At 60.1% G+C, this 18,066-nt stretch overlaps 1 protein-coding gene across 3 annotated transcripts; it reads left to right on the forward strand.

The window, feature by feature from the left end:
- The first annotated feature begins 4,583 nt into the window (after positions 1-4,583).
- On the forward strand, positions 4,584-18,014 carry CRTAC1 (cartilage acidic protein 1). 3 transcript variants are annotated; one of them, XM_068197802.1, is made up of 16 exons: positions 4,584-4,706; positions 8,398-8,594; positions 9,781-9,977; positions 10,900-11,030; positions 11,633-11,789; positions 12,369-12,503; positions 12,805-12,950; positions 13,130-13,266; positions 13,920-14,002; positions 14,498-14,598; positions 14,674-14,842; positions 15,344-15,489; positions 15,622-15,664; positions 16,106-16,249; positions 17,409-17,534; positions 17,857-18,014. In XM_068197802.1, the coding sequence occupies exons 1-16, from the start codon at positions 4,662-4,664 to the stop codon at positions 17,982-17,984; spliced, it is 2,085 nt and encodes a 694-aa protein (XP_068053903.1). In that variant the 5' UTR covers positions 4,584-4,661; the 3' UTR covers positions 17,985-18,014. The 3 variants fall into 3 exon arrangements, with proteins under 3 accessions (XP_068053903.1, XP_068053905.1, XP_068053904.1); XM_068197803.1 differs by having other exon boundaries at positions 4,643-4,706; positions 8,387-8,594; XM_068197804.1 differs by lacking the exons at positions 17,409-17,534; positions 17,857-18,014 and adding an exon at positions 16,484-16,745.
- Positions 18,015-18,066: the final 52 nt, after the last annotated feature.

Raw genomic sequence — 18,066 nt, forward strand, 5'->3', positions numbered from 1 at the left:
CCCAGGGCAGGGGCTGGCCACCCCGGAGACCCCCCGGGTGAGCAGTGCCTGGGATCCAGCATTCACACCGTGCTGCTGCCAAGGACGCAGGAAACCTGTGAGGAAGAGGACTGGGAGACTAGATTAAACAAACTTGGGGGTTAACCTGACTTCTGTGATGGTAATGCCTTCGCAGGGTTTGCCATGCCCAGCGAGCACCTAAGAGGGACTCCTGCTGGCAGAGGAGGGGACTGGGGAAGGGTGCTGGGAGGCAAAAGCTCACAGGGAGCCGCTGCGATGAGTGACAGTCGTCAGATCATTGCCAGCCGCACCACAAAGAGATCCCCACGCTGAGAGGTGTCCAGGGGACACGGGAGCAGTGTGATGGTCTAGGGTGCAGGACCAGAGAGAGAGGAGGTCTGTGGGCAAGACAGATCAGACACTGTCGGACAATGACAGGGAGGGGGCAGCAGGGAGAAGAGGGATCAAGCAAGCAGCCATCTGAGCACGGGAGTCCATCACTGTGAGCCACCACACAATGGGCATGCAGATGTGGGAGAGGCAAAAGCAATCCTAGCAGGAACCAGGAAGGCATTTCTGGCAGGACTGGGCACTTGCTTTCTTGCCTGCCTGGGCCCCAAGGGACCTGCCTGTGATGGAATCAGCCTGGAAGAGGATCAGAGGTATCATGGGGCTGCCAAGGAGGCAGAGCCCAGGAGACCCGTGAAGGGAGGACAGTGACTCGTGCCCAGCACAGCGCAGGCTGTGGGGAAACGGAGTGCTCACTATAAATACATCAGCAGGGTAAACGCCAGGGAGGAGGAAAGCTATTTCAGCTAAAAGACAACATTAGCACAGGAACAACTGGGGATAAATTATCCATGAATACATTTACAGTAGAAATTAGACCCTCGGAGCAGGGATGTCCCAGCACAGCCCCTCCAGAGAAAAAAGCAGTGCCAGGCAAGAGCCAGGATTGGCTCGGCAGCTGAGGGATCCACAGCGTGTTGTGGTGGCAGCATGTGCCCTCTCCTTGTGTCAGAAAGCAGCAGGGGTATATGAGGGGATGCTTGCACCTTGCTGCATGCACGTGTGAGTGCGGGTGTGTGTGTGCATGGTCTGCACGCACATTTGGGTGGCACACTGAGTGTTCACACAAGCAGATGGGTGGCTGCAAACAGACTGTTGTGTGTGTGCATATAGGTGCTTGCGAGTGTGCTGGCAGTGTGTGAGGGCGTGCTGTGCATCCACCAGGCTGTGTGCAGGTGTCTGGCCCTCATAATGCTCTAGAAAGGGGAACAATGGCTCCAGTGAAGTATTCTGGAGGTTAGTGCCTTCAGTCAGCATTCCTGTGCTCACCTGCACTCTGTTTGTATTGCACCATCTGAAAATTGCTGGAGGACATTTGCTGGATGAGTGCTCTATGAATCCAGCTGATCCTGGGTGGATTCCTGTCCCTGATCCTGGGTGGATTCTCATCCTGCTCCCAAAGCCACGAGGGTCATCTGGCACTGCCACCACACAGGCTTACTCTGCTTGGCAGAGTAACAGCCCTGTGCTACCCCTCTGCCCACTGCAATGCAAGCAAGGGGCAGACTGCTCCCCACCTTCCTGCTGCCTTATCCCCAGGGAGAGCCTGGGGTGGCAGGTGAGCCACCAGGCAGAGGGTCACCAAGTATCAGGGCTGCTAGCTTTAAAAGGGTTCCCATTCCCTGGGAGCTGGGTCGGCATGGATGGGGCCCCAGGAGCAAGGGCCAGGGGAAACTGGGACATATTAGTGCTGGGGAAGGGAAAGGGAGGTCCCAGATGTGCAAAGAGGTGTCTGGTACTCATGCTGGCCCCAGCTCAGCAGAAGAGCTTTCCCCTGCCTTCATGCAGCAGCCCTCAGTGGAGCGCAGCATCTCCCTTCCCCCCGCAGCGTGTCTGGCTGCTGCTCGCTCTAATTTCCTGTGCATTGTCCCCATCACCATGCCACCATTCCCTGCACATCCCACCCCCTTCCGTGCGCCACACTGCCAGGCTTCCTATGGCCCAACGCCTGCGCCCTACCTCACTGCTCTGCAAATGTCCCTGCGAATGTTCTCATGCATCCCAGCTCATTTCACTGATGCTCTGTGCTTCCCTCTGCAGCCCCTTGCAGAGAGCTGTGTCACACCCCAAGGTGTCTGCCCCATTATGTCCCCAGTGTGGATGCATCTGGAGGGGTGGGATGGAGACATCTAGGCCAGCACAGGGCCCAGAAACTGCTGCAAGGATGCTTCTTATGGCCATGGCTGTTGCTGTGCCAAGGTGCCTGCTGGCTGCTCTTCTCCCCCAAAGAAATATCCTGGCCAGGTGGCAGCATCCGAGGGAAGGGCACAGAGGAGCTCCAAAAGCAGGTATTGGGGAACACCCTGCAGCCCTGTGAGTGGAGAACCACCCCGCTGGGTGGCATTGGCAGTGGCTGGGGGCTGCAGCGTGCCAGGCCCTCTCGGCACGTGTGTCCTGCTGGCACACAGCACGCGTGTGCTCACGGGGTGCCGTGGGGTGAGCGCACCCCTGGGGACACGCCGTGTGCACCTGCGGAGCCGCGCGTGCTGTGTGCCAGCTGTGCCCGTCATGCAAACACCGATGCACACACGCAGCTGTACGGCTGCACGTGCGCGCTGCGCTGGCACACCGGCAGCCCTGCCTGCGTGTGCGTGTGCTCATGGCCAGAGCCAAGCCGCGCTGTGCTGGCATGCTGGGTTTAGAGCCCCAGGGAGCCAGTGTGCCCAGTGCCATTCACAGACTTGGCATGCTTGAGCTGGCTTCCTGCCAGCATGTGTGTTTTCTGTACCTGCCAGTCATGGAGGGGAGGACTTGGGAGCCAGCTTACAGTTTGTACAAATAATTATCCGGGTGGTTACCAAACCTGGGATGAGTGAGCAGCTCGGCAGCAGGGCTGCTCACCCTGAGCACACACGCACTCATGCAAGGTTGCAGCCAGGCACTGGGGCTGTGGACACTGGCAGGCAGAGCACACCCACAGCGCTGGGGTGCACGGGAGCACACGAGCACAACATTGCACATGTGTGGTGGTCACACTGACATCTCAGTCTGGTGGATTTGCGTGGCATCGTGGCTCATCATGGAAAATGCAGAGAACAGGTGTGGTTCCTGCCCCATTGCAGTGCCCTGTAACAGGTTCCCTCTGGCTGGATACCAACATTCTGGCTGTGAGGACCCTGCAGCAGGCAGCCACGCAGCAAGCCTGGTGCTCAGCCAGGCACCCTGCAAGAGGGAGTCACCAGAAATGAAATAAAGAGGTATTTGATGGCTGTATGGAGGCACCTTTGTGGGAAACAATCACTGTGACTGGAGAGCTCTTGAATCTAGCAGGGAGAGAAGAACCAGGAGCAACAGGCAGAAGCTGTAGCCATACATGTTCAATGAGAAATAAGGGCTTTAGCAGAGGAGGTGATTAGCCACTTGAAGCAGCCCACTGGCATGAGTTCCTGCTGGATTCCAGCATGTCTCTCCTGCTGTCTCTCACACTGGCTGCAACCCCAGACTCTGTTCTGGGGCACCTGTGAACATGCTACAATGGGGTGACCTGGTAGCCTTGTGCCCTGTCAGTGCTGTCCCAGTCCCTGCCGCAGCCACTTTGTGCTTCCAGAGACACAAAGAGAGGTCTGTGCCCAGACCCTCAGGAAAAGAGGTTGGGAAAGGCAGGCTTTTGTAAATGCCATCTTGCCTTGGGCATCCACTGGCTACAATATTTTGGACAAGTCAGTGCCTTGCATGACCTAAGATGGAACCTTTCTTGGAGTTCAGACTGGCTGCCATGGCACAGCCACTCCTGGGGCCCTTGCAGAGAGGGTGGCATGCAGGGTGATGACACAGGCAGGTGCTGACCCCTCGGGGTGTGGCTGAGTGTTGGATCCATAGAACAACAGAATGGTTTGGGATGGAAGGGACCTTAAAGATCATCTAGTTCCAATCCCCCTGCCATGGACAGGGATGCTGCCTACTAGATCAGGTCACCCAGGGCTCCATCCATTCAGCCTAGAATGCTTCGAGGGATGGGGCACCTAAAACTTCTCTGGATGACCCGTTCCTGTGTCTCACCGTTTTCACTGTGAATAATTTCCTTCTAACATCTAATCTAGATCTCCCCTCTTTTAGTCTAAAACTGTTCTCCTTTGCCCTTCCCAGAAAATAGACTTGTACCAGGGGGTTGCCCAGATCCGCTCTCTTTCCTCCTCCTGTGCCCGACCTCCGCCGCCCCCAGGCCGGGTCAGGCCCCTGGCTCTGCTCGGTTCACCACGCCAGCTGCCCTTGCAGGAGCTGGGGAGCCGTATCCAGCCACGGCCCGACTGCTCCCCATCCAGCACCCCTGGAGCGACCGCAGCGAGCCGGGACACACTGCCCGCCGTGGCCGTGGCTGTGGCTCCGGCATCCCGGGACGCCCTCCCCTCCTCTCGGTACCCGGTGCCCGGGGCGATGCTCCCCGGTGCCCCCCCGCAGCACCGCGGGGCCGGACCTGGCGGCGGGCGGCCCCACCCCGCGCTCCCCATTGGCAGCGGCGCCCCCCGCCCCGCTGGCCGCCGCCGCCGCCGCCCGTTCTTAAGGCGCCGCGCGGCGGGCGCGGGCCCGTCGGGAGCCGGGAGCGGTGCAGCCGGAGGCGGGAGGCGCGGCGGGCGGCGAGGCGGCGGTGCGGGATGCGCTCCCGCCGCCGTGGGGGCGCCGGGCGGCCCCCCTGGCCCGTGAGTAGCGGCGTGGTTTTGCTGCTCCGCGAAGTTTCCCGGGGACTCCGGGGCGGGGAGGGGCGTCTCTCAACTCCGGCACGGTCACCGGCCCGGGGAGAAGTTGGTGGAGGGCGGAGCGGGACCGCGGGCACGTAGCCTGTCCCCGTGGCGTGGAGGGGATGCGGGGTAGTGAGCCGGGAGGGAGCGGGAAGAAGGATGGCATGGGGATGGAAGGATGCTGGGCTGGGGAGGACCGTGCTCTAGAGGCTGTACGGTGATGGGGGGTGTGTGCTGGGACTGGGGAGCGCTGGCAGGGGCAGCAGGACTGTGAGCAGCGAGGGACAGCCCCTCTTTACAGCGGCACTTGTACTTGGTCGTGGCTGAGCCCGTGGAGGAGCGGGGGGCAGTGGACGGAGGGGTCCAGCCATGCACCTGCCTCTGTGGGAAGGGGCTGGCTGTGTGCTGGTGGGCCTGAGACCTCCAAGGACCTGGTGTCCCTTTGGGGTGAGCTCAGAGGCTGAAGTGACTGCTCATTTCCACACTGCATTGACTGCTGCTGGCTGAGCCCCAGCCTGCCAGGTCCAGCACTGAGGAGTCCTGCATAGGAGGGACAGGCTCGCAGCAGTGAGCAGACGTCGCAGCAGGACCCAGGCTCACGGGCTTTGGCTGGAGCATAGGCACTGCAGGGTCTGGGCTGCTTGGGATTGAGGAGCTGTGCAGGGACACTGCTGGTACTCCGGGCAGCCCAGCTGCTGTGGAAGAGGGGTCTGCTGGGTCTGTGGGACGTCTCCTGCCTGTCCTCTGCCCTGGCAGATACAGCTGTGGCAGTCTGGGAATGCTAGGAATGAGAATATGATGTTACTGGGGCACATGCAGCATGGTGGCATGAGGTGCTGTGATGTCACCTTGTTGTCACCGCTTTGGGGTGCATTTGGGGTGCAGTGATGCCCTTGCTGTATGATGTCAAGAAATGTCGTAGAGGTGCTGGAGGTGACTGCGGCCCAAAACGGGATGTTGCTGCAGTGGTGGAGCATGACATCACTGGGGTGCGTGGTGTGGAGGGCAGCAATGTCATGGTGACATGTGGGATGGGGTGGCCGCACAGGGACCTCACACCCACCTTTCCCCATGATGTAGACCAGGGTTTGTCCATGTGTGTACAATGAGGAGATCTGGGGACAGAATCTCCCCACCTGTGGTGAGAGGTGTGGGGCCCAATCGCCTGCCTGTCCCACGGTCCCTTTCCAGTCCCATCCCACCCTCCCCACTGGGCACTGTCAGTCATAGCAATGCATGGGCTCACATGAATCCTACATGCTGCATCTCTGCCATGGGACAACGCCCTCCCCCAGGGCTGCCTGGCTGCACCCTGCATGGGTGCCTTAGCATCCTCCCAGTGGCACCTTGGCTTTGTGTCACTAGCCATGCTGCAGAAGCACCCTGGGGTGACCTTGCCACCAGATGCCACTGCACAGGCCAGGACGTGACTCTGCTGGAACAAGATAGACTGAGGTCTGCCCTGCATACAGGCAGGAACCCATAGCCTAAAACCACAGGTGAAGCTTCTTGCTGGGACTGTGCTTCTATCAAAAGCATGCTGGGAATGATGAGGCCCTTCTGCATCTGACATGCAGAGCCTGAGTCTCCCTCCCTTCCCAAAATGGCCTGGTTCTGGGCTGGACATCCCTTCCCCATGGCACCAAGCACCGGATCCACTGGGAAAAGCCTTTTGTCTCCAATCAGGAACATTGTTTCCTACTGGAAAAGCTCCATCCAACTTGGAGGGATTTCAGCTGCAGCTGGATGAGGCGTGGGGGGGGGGGGGACCTGGGTAACAGTCCAGGCTCTGGGGAGTGGGAGCTGGAGTGGGCAAAGACAGGGAGCCCTGCCAATGGCTTGGGGACAGCCACCCATCATCTGGCTGTGGCTGGGAATGAGGCAGTACTGCTCTGCAGGGCCAGGGGCTTATGTGGCAGCCCTGCACCCATATGTTCACAATGTCAGTGGCTCTCCCCCGTGCTCTTTTTGGTAAGCCTGGAGTGTGGCTGTGGCAAAGGCTCCCCTTCCTTCACTGTCTGGCACTGCAGAGTGACACCCAGGGACTTTCCCATCCCTGAACAACCCAATGAACCCTGTCCCCATCACATGTGTCTTGAATGGGACCCCTGCACCAGGGAAGGATCCAGGCTCCTGCCCCTCAAGAGCTGCTCCAGACAGTGTGGCAGGGTAATGGGCCATTACAGGAAGAGAACCAGAGCAGCACAGGGTAGAGCTGGGGACACACACACATCTACCCTGGAAGCTGTGCCCAGGCTGCAAATGGGGTTGAAGAGGAAAGGGGAGCAGGCTGGTGCAATGGAATACAGGACACTGGGTGTTGTGGGCAGTAGGGTTACAGTTTCCTCTGCAGCTGGAGAACAGCCCATTCCTATGGGTCTGGAAGCTAGTTATGGCATAGGAAGCTAGTTATGGCATGGGAATCCTGGCCCCCAAGAGAGCCTTGAGACCATTCCCATCCCCAGAGGAGGCAGCAGCAGGCTGTTCTCCTCAACCCACTGGGTCTTCCAGAGTCTAAATCTTGGGCACCTTCCCCTCTCCAAGCTGGGCATCTATGGTACCACACAGCTGCCACAGCTTCCTTGGCTTGGTGTCCGAGTCCAACAGCATGGGGACCAGCTGGCATTCACTCCTGTACGGGGGGACTGTTCCTGGCTGGGAAGGGCAGTTCTGCCCAGGCACAGTCACATGAAACATTGTCCCCTTGCAGCCCAGGTGCCCCAACCACCCCTCCAGTTTGCAGGAGCGGACCAGGCTGCTTTTTCTCCGAACTGGAATGCAGGCATGTGGGATCATGCCCATAGCCTGGGGACACACAGCTCATTTCTGGGCTCTTCCCCTCTGGAGGTGACTGCCAGGCCTGGGATGAGGGGTTGCCCTCCTAAGTGCCACCCTGCTCATCACCTGTGCTACAGCCAGGTCAGAGCCAGCTCCAAAATCTCTGAAGCCTTGCCAGCAGTGCTGGCAGAAGCTGTCCTCCGCAGTCCAGGTTAAATGAGCCTCTCCTCCCAGTCTCCTGTTCCTCCCAGCATCTTCTCATGGCTGCATCCCTGTGCAGAAGCCTTCCCTGGCCAGTCTGGAAGGAGCTCACCCTGCAGAGACCCTGGGAGGAGCACTTCCAGCAGGATGGGGAAACTGAGGCACATGGGAGTAACCTGATAAAGTATCCCTGTGTTCTCCCTGTGAACTTCCCCAGCTTTGGAAGACCAAACTCCTCAGGCCAGCGAATGTCTTCTTCCTCTGACCCTGCCAAGGGAGCAGTGACTGACATTTTGACTTACCAGGACCTTGGAAACCAGTGGCACCTTAGGGCAGAGTGAGCTGGGCTTGAGCCCAGCTTTGTCAGCACCCCACAGCCCTCCTGCTGCCTCTCCAGTCCCTCTAATAGGATGGGCTGCCAAGGCTGGGCTGCTGCTCAGCCCCAGCTCACTGGAGTATGATCTTGTTCCAAGGGTGAACAGTGCCAGGGCAGTCCATGCATGGGGATGCCGGAGTGACAGTGCCCAAGGGTCAAGGGACAGGTGGCGTGGTGCAGGCTGGGGTGCTGTGGCAAGGGGTGAAAAGAGAGCATCTCCCATGCAAGGACAGTAGGGCTGCTTGGGCATCATGGAGCAGTGTCCTCCCGAGCTGATGGGCTGCAGGTCTCTCCCAGGTGTCCAGGATGCTGGCGTTGTGCCTGCTGTCCCTGGCCTGGCTCAGCGAGTGCTCCCAGCGCAGTGAGCCCATGTTTGCAGCCGTCACCCAGCGCCTTCTCCCACCTGACTACGACAGCAATCCCACACAGCTCAACTACGGCGTGGCTGTCACCGACCTGGATGCCGACGGTGACTTCGAGATTGTGGTGGCAGGGTGAGTGGTGCACCTACTGCCTCAGTGACAGCAGGACTCGTGGCGCTCCAGGGACAGGAATTCCTCCCTCCTCCGTGGTCTTGTGGCCAGCTGGGGGGGTGTGCACAAAGGTGGGTGGGTTGAGGTCTGCGTGCACCCCCCAGTGAATGTGTGTATGTGTGCACCCACACAGGGTGTTGGTGCCAGCTGAGTGCCTGTGTAGGGCCACATGAGTACCCCCATCGGTCTCTTCTCTGTGGGGCAGTGGCGGCTGCCCAGCAGCCAGGGTCCACCCTGTAGTGCACAGCCAGCGTGTCCCCAGGCTGTCTCAGCTCCGCTGACAGGACTCAGCTCTCTCTGGAGATTCAGTTAATTGGCTGGAGGTTTTTTTATAGTCCTTTATTGGAGCGATGGCTGGGAAGGGCTGGCAGGAGCTGGGGAAGCAGGGAGCCGTGTGCTGTGCTGCCAGTGCCCAAGTGGGGCTGGACACAGAGCAGCTGCTGCCAGCAGGTCCAACCCTGGTCAGGAAGAGCAGGGACCGTGGTGTAGGCTCTGTGCATGTGCTGGCACTGCTGCAAGCTGCTACTGCAGGGTATCTGTGTACACACCACCATCCTCACTCCCTAAAGAGGCTTGCACACACAGGTGTGCCCACCTTTATCCTCACAGATCCCATCCAGCTACCTGGAGGCACTATGGTAGCAGGCAGTCAAAATCTGGCCCTGCTGCTGCTCTGAACATCACTGAGGCAGGAAAACACGGGCAGCACTGGGAACCCTGGAGGGGTCTGGGCCACCACTCCCAGCTGTGCTGAGTCAAGAAGGCAGCTGGAGTTTTGTAAGCAGTTGTGGTGCCAGTTGTATAACTTGTTTACTGGTGCGTTGGGCAGGAGCGGGCGAGGAGCCAGTGGGATGCACCGTGCTGAGAGGATTTGCCTTGCGTGCTGGTTTCCTTGCCCTGGGAAAGCTCTACAAGCAGGGACCTGCACCCCATCCTGTACTGCTATCTGCCTGATCCCCACTGCTTCCCTGGTGTTGCCAGGCATGGGATGCCTGAGGTCCTTGGCCTCCATGGACCATGCAGGTCTCTGCAGTGCCCATCACGGGGAAAATCCAATATCGCACCCAATGTCCCCCCAGGGGTGAGACAGGGGCTTTTATTCCATCCCCAATCCTCGGGAAGCCAATACCCCTCCTTACACTCACAGGTACAATGGCCCCAACCTGGTGCTCAAGTATGACAAGGCACAGGGGCGGCTGGTGAACGTGGCAGAGGATGAGCGGGGCTCCCCGTACTATGCACTGCGGGACCGGCAGGGCCACGCCATCGGTGTGACAGCCTGTGACATTGACGGCGATGGCCGCGAGGAGATCTACTTCCTCAACACCAACAATGCCTTTTCTGGTGAGCCTTGCCGGCAGCCGGGCCCCAGGCACGGGGGGAGCCCCCGGCATGGCTGCCCGCGACCTTCGGCATGTGAGGGATGTGTGCGGGCTGGAGTTAATTTCTCAGCTGAGTGGCTCCACTGATTGATGGCAGCACGGGTGGGACACTGAGCCCAGCCAGCCACCAAGTCAGCACTTCCAGCTGCCCATCGCCCTTTTTGTGGCACCCCAAGAGGGACAGAAGAGTTCCTTCTGCCCCCTCGACTGTCCTGCCACAGGGACCCTGCACTGTAAATCCCAGCTGTGTGCTGCAGCAGTTGTGCCCTTTGGTCTCATGGCTCTCCTGTGCCTGCTGCACCAGGTTAAGTCTAGTGCTGTCCCTGCTCCTGGCATGCCTGTCATGGGAACAAGACTTACATGCTCCAAGCTGGCACAGGGAATCCTCAGGGCTCCCTGGCTTGGTGCTGCAGCCCAGCTCTGCCCTGTGTCCCTGACCTCCAGGGAGCAGATCTGTCTTCACAGTGCTCCTAATTGCTCGGGCTGGCAGTGGCTGGTGGCACACCTGTCCCTAAATCAGGATCTGCCATTGGTGCTGTCACAAGCAGCGTAGCTCGCTGACTGTGCCTGTCACTGAATCGATTTCTTTTTTAATTTTTTTTTTTTTTACCTTCTGGGGGATGATCTACAAGGCTGTGCCTCATTGGGACATATTTTAGCTTAATGAGTTGATTCTTCTGTGTGTCTCCCTGTGGCCCTTAAGAGTCATGGGGCTCTTGCAGCAGCAGCCCAGCCCTATGGCATTGTAGGGGGCTGCAGGGACAGCAGATATTTGGGGTGCTCTGGAAGAAGGGTACCATATCCACAGCCTTCCTTACTACAAAGCACCCTCCTCAGGAGGAGGCAGTGTTCTGGAGGCCACCGACCTGTGCCCCCTTCCCCAGGCATGGCCACCTACACAGACAAGCTCTTCAAGCTCCGCAATGGGCGCTGGGAGGACATCCTGAGTGACGAGGTGAACCGGGACGTGGCCAGCCGCTTTGCCGGCCGTTCTGTCGCCTGTGTGGACCGGACGGTGAGCAAGCAGGGTTCTGTGGACAGGGGCATCTCTGCCCCCTTCCCACTCCCAGTGTCCTTTCAATGGAGTCCTGGGGGCCTGCTCCCCTTGCCCCTGCCATCTCAAGCTTGGCCCCAGCTGCCCCTTGACTGTCAGGGCTAGCAACAGCCCCAGCTGTAGACTGTGGATGCCTGTCCACACAGTTGCCACCAGCTGATAAACGTGCCTGTCGAGGTGATTTATGTTCCTGTCACCTGCTCATTCTTCGTCCTCCTCCTCCGGCGGTTTGTTTCCAAATGATTATCGCTAAATCAGGGTGTAGCTACTACACGGGACAAAGGGGGTGGTGGAAACTGGGAGGACCTGGCACACCGGGAATGCTGGGAGGGGGGATAATGTGCCCCATGCCAGCACTCTGACCAGAGAGCTCCTGGAGGCAATGGGGCACATCCCTACTCCTGGGATGCTTTTTGCTGTGGGCTTTGCAGAGCTCTTGCTGAGCACACAGTAGCAGTGCCTGCTCCCACGGAGCAATAAGAGCATTCACAGCAGGCATCCTGGGGTCCCCGTGGAGATGAGCTGTGGGTGGGTGGGTGCTGAGGCGGTGCTGCCGGCTGCAGGGCTCCGGCAGGTACTCCATCTACATCGCCAACTATGCCAGCGGCAACGTGGGCCCCCATGCCCTGATTGAGATGAATGTGGCTGCCAGTGACCCTGCCCGTGGTGTCGTGGTTCTGGTGGATGTGGCCGCCCAGGCTGGCGTCAGCAAGTACACAGGTACACCCAGCTGCTGTGGCCCTGCGGGGGGGACGGGGCGCTGCAGGGCATGGCGAACGTGAGACCTCGCTGTGGCAGGGCAGTGCAGCCGGAGGTCCGTGCCACGCGTCGGGCTGCCTGACTGCCCCATCTAGTGGCAGCCCCACGGCCCGTGAAAGCGACCAGGAGCGTGGGTGCACGCCTGGCAGGACCCCTGTGCCCACCATCACCGGGGCTAGTCCCTCCCGAGTTCACAGCTTCCACAGGGCGGGCAGCGGGGTTTGGGAACGTAGGCGTCAGGAGGAGCAAGCCCGCCTGCGCCCCATGCTGCCCCACCACCGTGGGGACTGCTGCGTGCCCCAGCGGTAAATTGTCACTAATTAGGAGTGTTGTCACCATGGCGATGGCAGTGATTAGGGTTGGGAGTGACACAAGCGGCTGCCTGGCCCAATTAGCTCCTGATGAGAGGGATTGGGGGTGGGCAAGAATGGGACACAGGTGAGAGGGTGCTTGCGTCCACCGTATGGGCAACACTGAGGGAACATGAGAAACACAAACTCCCGTGTGGACTGTCCCCTTATCCCGGGCTACTGTCCCCAGGTGGCCGGGGGGTGGCCGTGGGCCCCATCCTGAGTGACAGTGCCTCTGACATATTCTGCGGTAATGAGAACAGCCCAAATTTCCTCTTCCACAACCGGGGGGACGGGACGTACAGGGACGTGGCAGCTGCTGTGGGTGAGTAGGGGAAGCTGCGGGGAACATACAGACGCTGGGGACTTCAGGGCAGGGGTGGTTCTGCCTGTCCCTGCCTGCACTGGATGGACGAGTGCGGGGGGGACAGCCCTAGGGACCCAGAGCCCCACTGACCACCGTGCAGTGGCTGAGATGCATCGGGGCATCCATCAACACAGCAGGGATGTAACCCTGCGCTTGGAGGACCTGTCTGGGGACGATGGAGCACATCCTAGGAGGTGTGCTGGGGACAAGGGGGCAGGGAGGGGTTCCCGTCTGCCCCTGTCCCCTTGCGGTTCCCCAGGGCTGGATGACCCCTACCAGCACGGACGCGGTGTGGCGCTGGCTGACTTCAACCGCGACGGCCGAGTGGACATCGTCTATGGCAACTGGAACGGGCCGCACCGCCTCTACCTGCAGAGCGGAGCTCCCGGGCGCGTCCGATTCCGGGTGAGGGCTGGGAGCCCCCGCACTGATGGCTCTGCCACTGAGCCACCTCGGCCAGGGGGGCTGGCTTCACTCTGAATTGTCTTTGAGCCCCACTTGTCAGCGAGGAGAGGAGCCGAGGCATCAAAGCGGGACCCAGGCGTCCTGCTTCCTGTGCCTATTGTCAGGCTGTGTCCATGCAGGACATCGCCACCCCCAAGTTCTCCATGCCGTCCCCCGTCCGCACCGTCATCGCAGCCGACTTCGACAATGACCAGGAGCTGGAGGTTTTCTTCAACAACATCGCTTACCGCGGCTCCTCCGCCAACCGCCTCTTCCGGTAGGAGCCGGCCGGGGGCCGGGGAGCCTGCCCCCTGCTCTGGGAGTCGAGCCGCCCTCGCAGCGCAGCCAGGCTCACAGGGCTCCCCTCCAGCGGTGCCACGGCTCGGGCTCAGCTCATAAAAGGCGTCGTGACTGAGCCCTTCCTGGCATCATTACCAGTCACTGTGATCGTGCCTGCAAGCGGCCCCTAGGGTCCCCAGCACCGCTGATTAGCAGCCGTGTGGAAGCTTGTTCATGGCTCCTGTTAATTGTGGGGGTCACTTCTTATTATTTCTGTGTAGCACGATGGGAACGGGCTGTCTGGTGTGTAGGGCGATGGGAACGGGTTTTCTACCCAATGCTTGCACCCATGGGTGGGTAGAGGGCAAGGGTTTTGCAAGGAGCCCTTTGGAGACATCTCCAGGTTCCAGAGGGATGCGAGATGGTGTTGCTACTCTGCAGTTCAGACCCAGAAGTTCTTATGAAATTCCTGTTGCCCCTGCATGGAGTGGGGATGTGCCAACAGGAAGGGGACAGTCACATCCTCCATCCACACCCTATAGCCACCAGGGCTCACTCCTACCATGATTCTTCAGGAAGGAACAGACATGCCCCAGAAGGTTCTGAGGACTGCAGGAGCTGGCATTAATACCCTGTGTGTGTCCTTGGCAGGCTCATCCGCAGAGAACACTCAGACCCCATAGTGGAAGAGCTGAATCCAGGGGATGCACTTGAGCCGGACGGACGGGGCACGGGTGGGTCCACCCCTCTCTGGCACAGCACTGCCTGGCACTTTCTTTGCCTGAGAATGCCACACACCTGGCTGAGTTATCTGCTGCTCCCCACCAGCAGGCTGGAGCTCCCATCACCCAGGAATGGCCGCATGCTTTTTCCCTCCACCCATACCCAGCCAACAGTGCCATCTCCAGTACCCCAAAGGCACTCTTGAAGGGCCCCTTCCTGGGTGTCCACTGCTCAAAGCCAACCTCTGCATTTGGGAAGAGGTCAGGCAGCTCCCTGTGACCTGCAGCCCTCCAGGCACTGCCTGTTCCCTCCACTGCCCAAGGTGCCAATGCACCTGATCATGGGGTGCTAACCACACTCCTGCATTGAAATCACCCCATTTTCCCTTTTGTCCCTGCGTGGCCAGGAGTGCTGCCGTTTCCAGTGGAAGGCCACAGCAGCAGCAAGGTCTTGTGCTGGGGAACGTGGGGCCAGGCCTCAGGCACAACATGATTCTGTTCTTGCAGGAGGTGCAGTGACAGATTTTGATGGCGATGGGATGCTGGACCTCATCCTATCCCATGGCGAGTCCATGGCACAGCCAATCTCCATCTTCAAGGGCACCCAGGTGAGTCAAGCAGGGACTCCTCATGTTGTACCCATCCCTCCCAGCTCAATCTCTCTGCTCCCTCCTCCCTTGCAGGGCACCAGCAACAACTGGCTGCGTGTCATCCCCCGTACCCGCTTCGGGGCCTTTGCACGGGGGGCCAAAGTGGTGCTGTTCACCCGGCGCAGCGGGGCCCACCTGCGCATCATTGACGGTGGCTCCGGGTACCTCTGCGAGATGGAACCTGTGGCGCACTTCGGACTGGGTGAGCTAGGGGGTCGAGGGGCTGCCTCCACCCCCAGCCTTCCCTGGCGCTCCCCAGGGCAGGGGCCGTGTCTGCTGCCCGGTGTCCCGCTGCGCAGTAATCATCCATGCCTGTCACCCTAGGTATGCTGGGCCCCATGCAAGGCTGGGGGCAGGTTGCCCAACCACTGTGCTGCAAGGGGCAGCTGCCCCCTTCCCCATCCCCTGCCTGCTGCTTTGCCCAGGCAGTAGGGCTTTCCCTTCCCTTTAACGCTCCCCTGGTGCAGCATGTCCAGCAGCTGAGCATGGAGGGGTGTCTCTGCCCACTGCAAGGTCATCCCATTGTCCCCATGTACGCCCCTCAGAGTACATCTATGTGCATGGGCTGTCAGCATGAGCACCTGGAGCTGGGCTCAGGGGGCAAGGGAAGACTTTGCCCCTCCCATCCCTACCACCCCGCTGGCCTCCTTTCAGCCCCTGCCCACCCTGGAGACCCTCCCTTTGATGGGCTGCCCGCCTGCAGGGCATGACGAAGCCAGCAGCCTGGAGGTGACTTGGCCAGATGGCCGTGTGGTGTCACGAGCTGTGGCGAGCAGCGAGACCAACTCTGTCCTGGAGATCCCCTACCCTCTGGATGTGGAGGAGCCACTCATGCCTGCCCCACTGGAGGTGAGGGCCAGGTGTGGGTGTAGGGTGTGAGACTTTGGGGACAGAAACAAGGGCCTGGGCTCTGCTGGCTCAGTGGCTGCCCAGGGGTGATTCCTCCCCATCCCAGTGGTCTCTGCTTCTTCCCAAATGCAGTGCGGGCAGGGATTCTCCCAGCACGAGAATGGACGCTGTGTAGGTGAGTGGCTGCTGGAAGCAGAGGTGTGCCTGTACCCAGGATGCTGTGGCATAGCCCCTTGGGGGACACTGAGACTGGGAGATGGCTGCCTGCCACATGGCTCAGGGCCAGGTACAGCTGCCTGCCTGGCACATGGCCTGGGAATGGGATACCTGTACAGCTCTAGAGGTGCACCATGGTGTCACAGGGAACAGTAAGAGCAATGTGCTGGGACAGGAGGCATGGCTGGCATGTGGCAGGCTGCGTGCTGCAGCCATGAGTGATGGAGGGGCAGCAGAGATGCAGCAGGGTGGCTGTGGCCATGCTGTGAGCATCCTGGGCAGAGCTATGGCTTATGCATGGCTACCACTGGGATGACCATCCAGTGTACCGAGGGAACTGGAGGGGCTGGTAGCCCCAAGCTCTCTGCCCAGACATCTCACACTGAGGACCCTTTTGCAGACATAAATGAGTGCACTGAGTTCCCCTTCATCTGTCCCCGGGACAAGCCTCTCTGCATCAACACCTATGGCGGGTACCGCTGTCGCAGCAACAAGCGCTGCAGCCGGGGCTTTGAGCCAAACGAGGATGGCACAGCTTGCGTGGGTGAGTGATAGCTGGGACACCCTGACCCCATGCCAGCTGGCATCAGCCCCAAAGCACCACCTTGGGATGCTGTTGCACCCCTGACAAAGGCCAGGCCACAGCCTTCAACCTGTTGGATAGCAGCCCAGCCACTCCCACCCTGGTTCTGTGTCTGTTTGTCCGTGCATCCCACTGGGCTGCCATTGACTCCCCTTCTCTTTTTCTCTCTTGTTCCTTCTCTCCTTCTCTGTGCAGCTCAAGTGGCCTTTTTTGGGGGATATCCCTCTGCTGGGAGCTGGCCTGAGCTCCCCCACAGTGTCCTCCTCTCTCTAGTCCTCGGACTCTGCCTTTGTCTCTCTGCACTTTAACCCCTGCTCATAACACGCCAGAGCAGCCTTGGTCAAAGGATGGGCTGGCCTCTGCCTGTCTCTTTTTCTGTCCACGTCAAACCACCCTGGAAGTGCCGGCTGGGACATACTGGGGTGACCTGCAATGGGATGGGCACAGACCTGGCTGTCCTGGGGCAGCCTGGCAGTGCCCCTTTCCCCACACATCCCACTGCCCCAGTGCTATTCCTGCCACGCTGGTACCTGCCCGGTGGTCGCTTGCACCGTCGCCTTGATACCCTACCATGTGCCTGCTGGTTTGGCCCGCGACGTGTGTGCTTTGCCTGCCCCCTCCTCGGTGACGGGAACCACCTCCCCAGCCCTGGCAGAGGAGGGTCTTCCCAGCCCCGCAGGGGCAGGATCCTCCTGGTCTGTTTTTTAACATATTGACCCTACTGTTTGGAGTCGGACCCTGCTTTGTCCCAACAGTCTTCCAGCCCCTCTCCCAGAAAACCCCTAATAAACTATACCCCATCTATTAACCTGGTCTGCTGAGCTCTGCAGGGCAGGGCTGTGCTTGTGCTTCTGCCCACCCTGCCCTGGGGCTGCACAGGGAGGGAGCCCAGGAGGGGGAGCACCCCCAGCCTGCCTCAGCTGCTCCACCACAGGGCTGGGAGCTGGCTGGTGCCTGATGGTGCCCCTGGCCCAGCTCTGCACTGGGACTACAGCAAAATGTGCAGCTCTGAAGGGGCTGAGGTGCAGCAAGCAGCCCTGCCTGCACCTCAACAACAGGGCTGGGCTGCTTTTCCCTGCTACATGCTATAACGCCACACTGCTCTCTTTACCTCCACCAGACATCGATGAGTGTGCTCAGGGCTTGCACAACTGCAGCCAGCTCTGCATCAACACCCCTGGGGCACACAGCTGCCTCTGCCACCCAGGCTTCCGTCCCCTTGATCCGGCTGCCAGCCGGTGCCTGGGTGAGTACCTGCAGTGCCCAGCCGCCTGCCGCTGCCAGGCTGCCTTGGCAGCAGAGATGATCGAGGTGCCCAGTTGTGCTCACAGCCCTAGTGCTGGATGGCAGAATGGACAGACTGTGGCTGTGCAAGAGTTGGTAGAGTAAGGACATCTGCCACCCAGCAGCTTTGGCACCAAGCAGTGGCAGGATCAACTGCCTTTGCAACCCAGGTTCACCCAGCCCTGGAGCTGTCCCCCTCATGCCCCTTCCATCCCTTGTCCTGCCCATGCCAGACATTCCCTGAACCCTTGGCACAGCTCTAACCTTTTCCCCTTCTTTCCCAGACGTAGATGAGTGCCAGGCACAGCCTGGTCCCTGCGACCATATATGCCACAACAGCTATGGCTCCTTCCACTGCCATTGTCACCATGGCTTCTCCCTGGGTGCTGGTGGACGCTGCCGGCACAATTAGCCTGCTCTGGCACAGCCAGAGCTACCCCCCAGCCCCGTGCCCTGCTACCCCCCAGTACTGTGCTGGTTGCACCCGGTAGCAA

Source organism: Anomalospiza imberbis, chromosome 8, assembly GCF_031753505.1.
Source record: "Anomalospiza imberbis isolate Cuckoo-Finch-1a 21T00152 chromosome 8, ASM3175350v1, whole genome shotgun sequence".
NCBI classification, from domain to species: Eukaryota; Metazoa; Chordata; class Aves; order Passeriformes; family Viduidae; genus Anomalospiza; species Anomalospiza imberbis.

What these genes read in the sequence shown, in the direction of transcription:
- CRTAC1 (XM_068197802.1), top strand. Translation starts at nt 4,662, where the DNA reads ATGCGCTCCCGCCGCCGTGGGGGCGCCGGGCGGCCCCCCTGGCCC. An exon ending in TGTGGCGCACTTCGGACTGG is followed by an intron (nt 14,843 to 15,343) that starts GTGAGCTAGGGG and finishes GCCCGCCTGCAG; the next exon opens with GGCATGACGAAGCCAGCAGC. An exon ending in TCATGCCTGCCCCACTGGAG is followed by an intron (nt 15,490 to 15,621) that starts GTGAGGGCCAGG and finishes TCCCAAATGCAG; the next exon opens with TGCGGGCAGGGATTCTCCCA.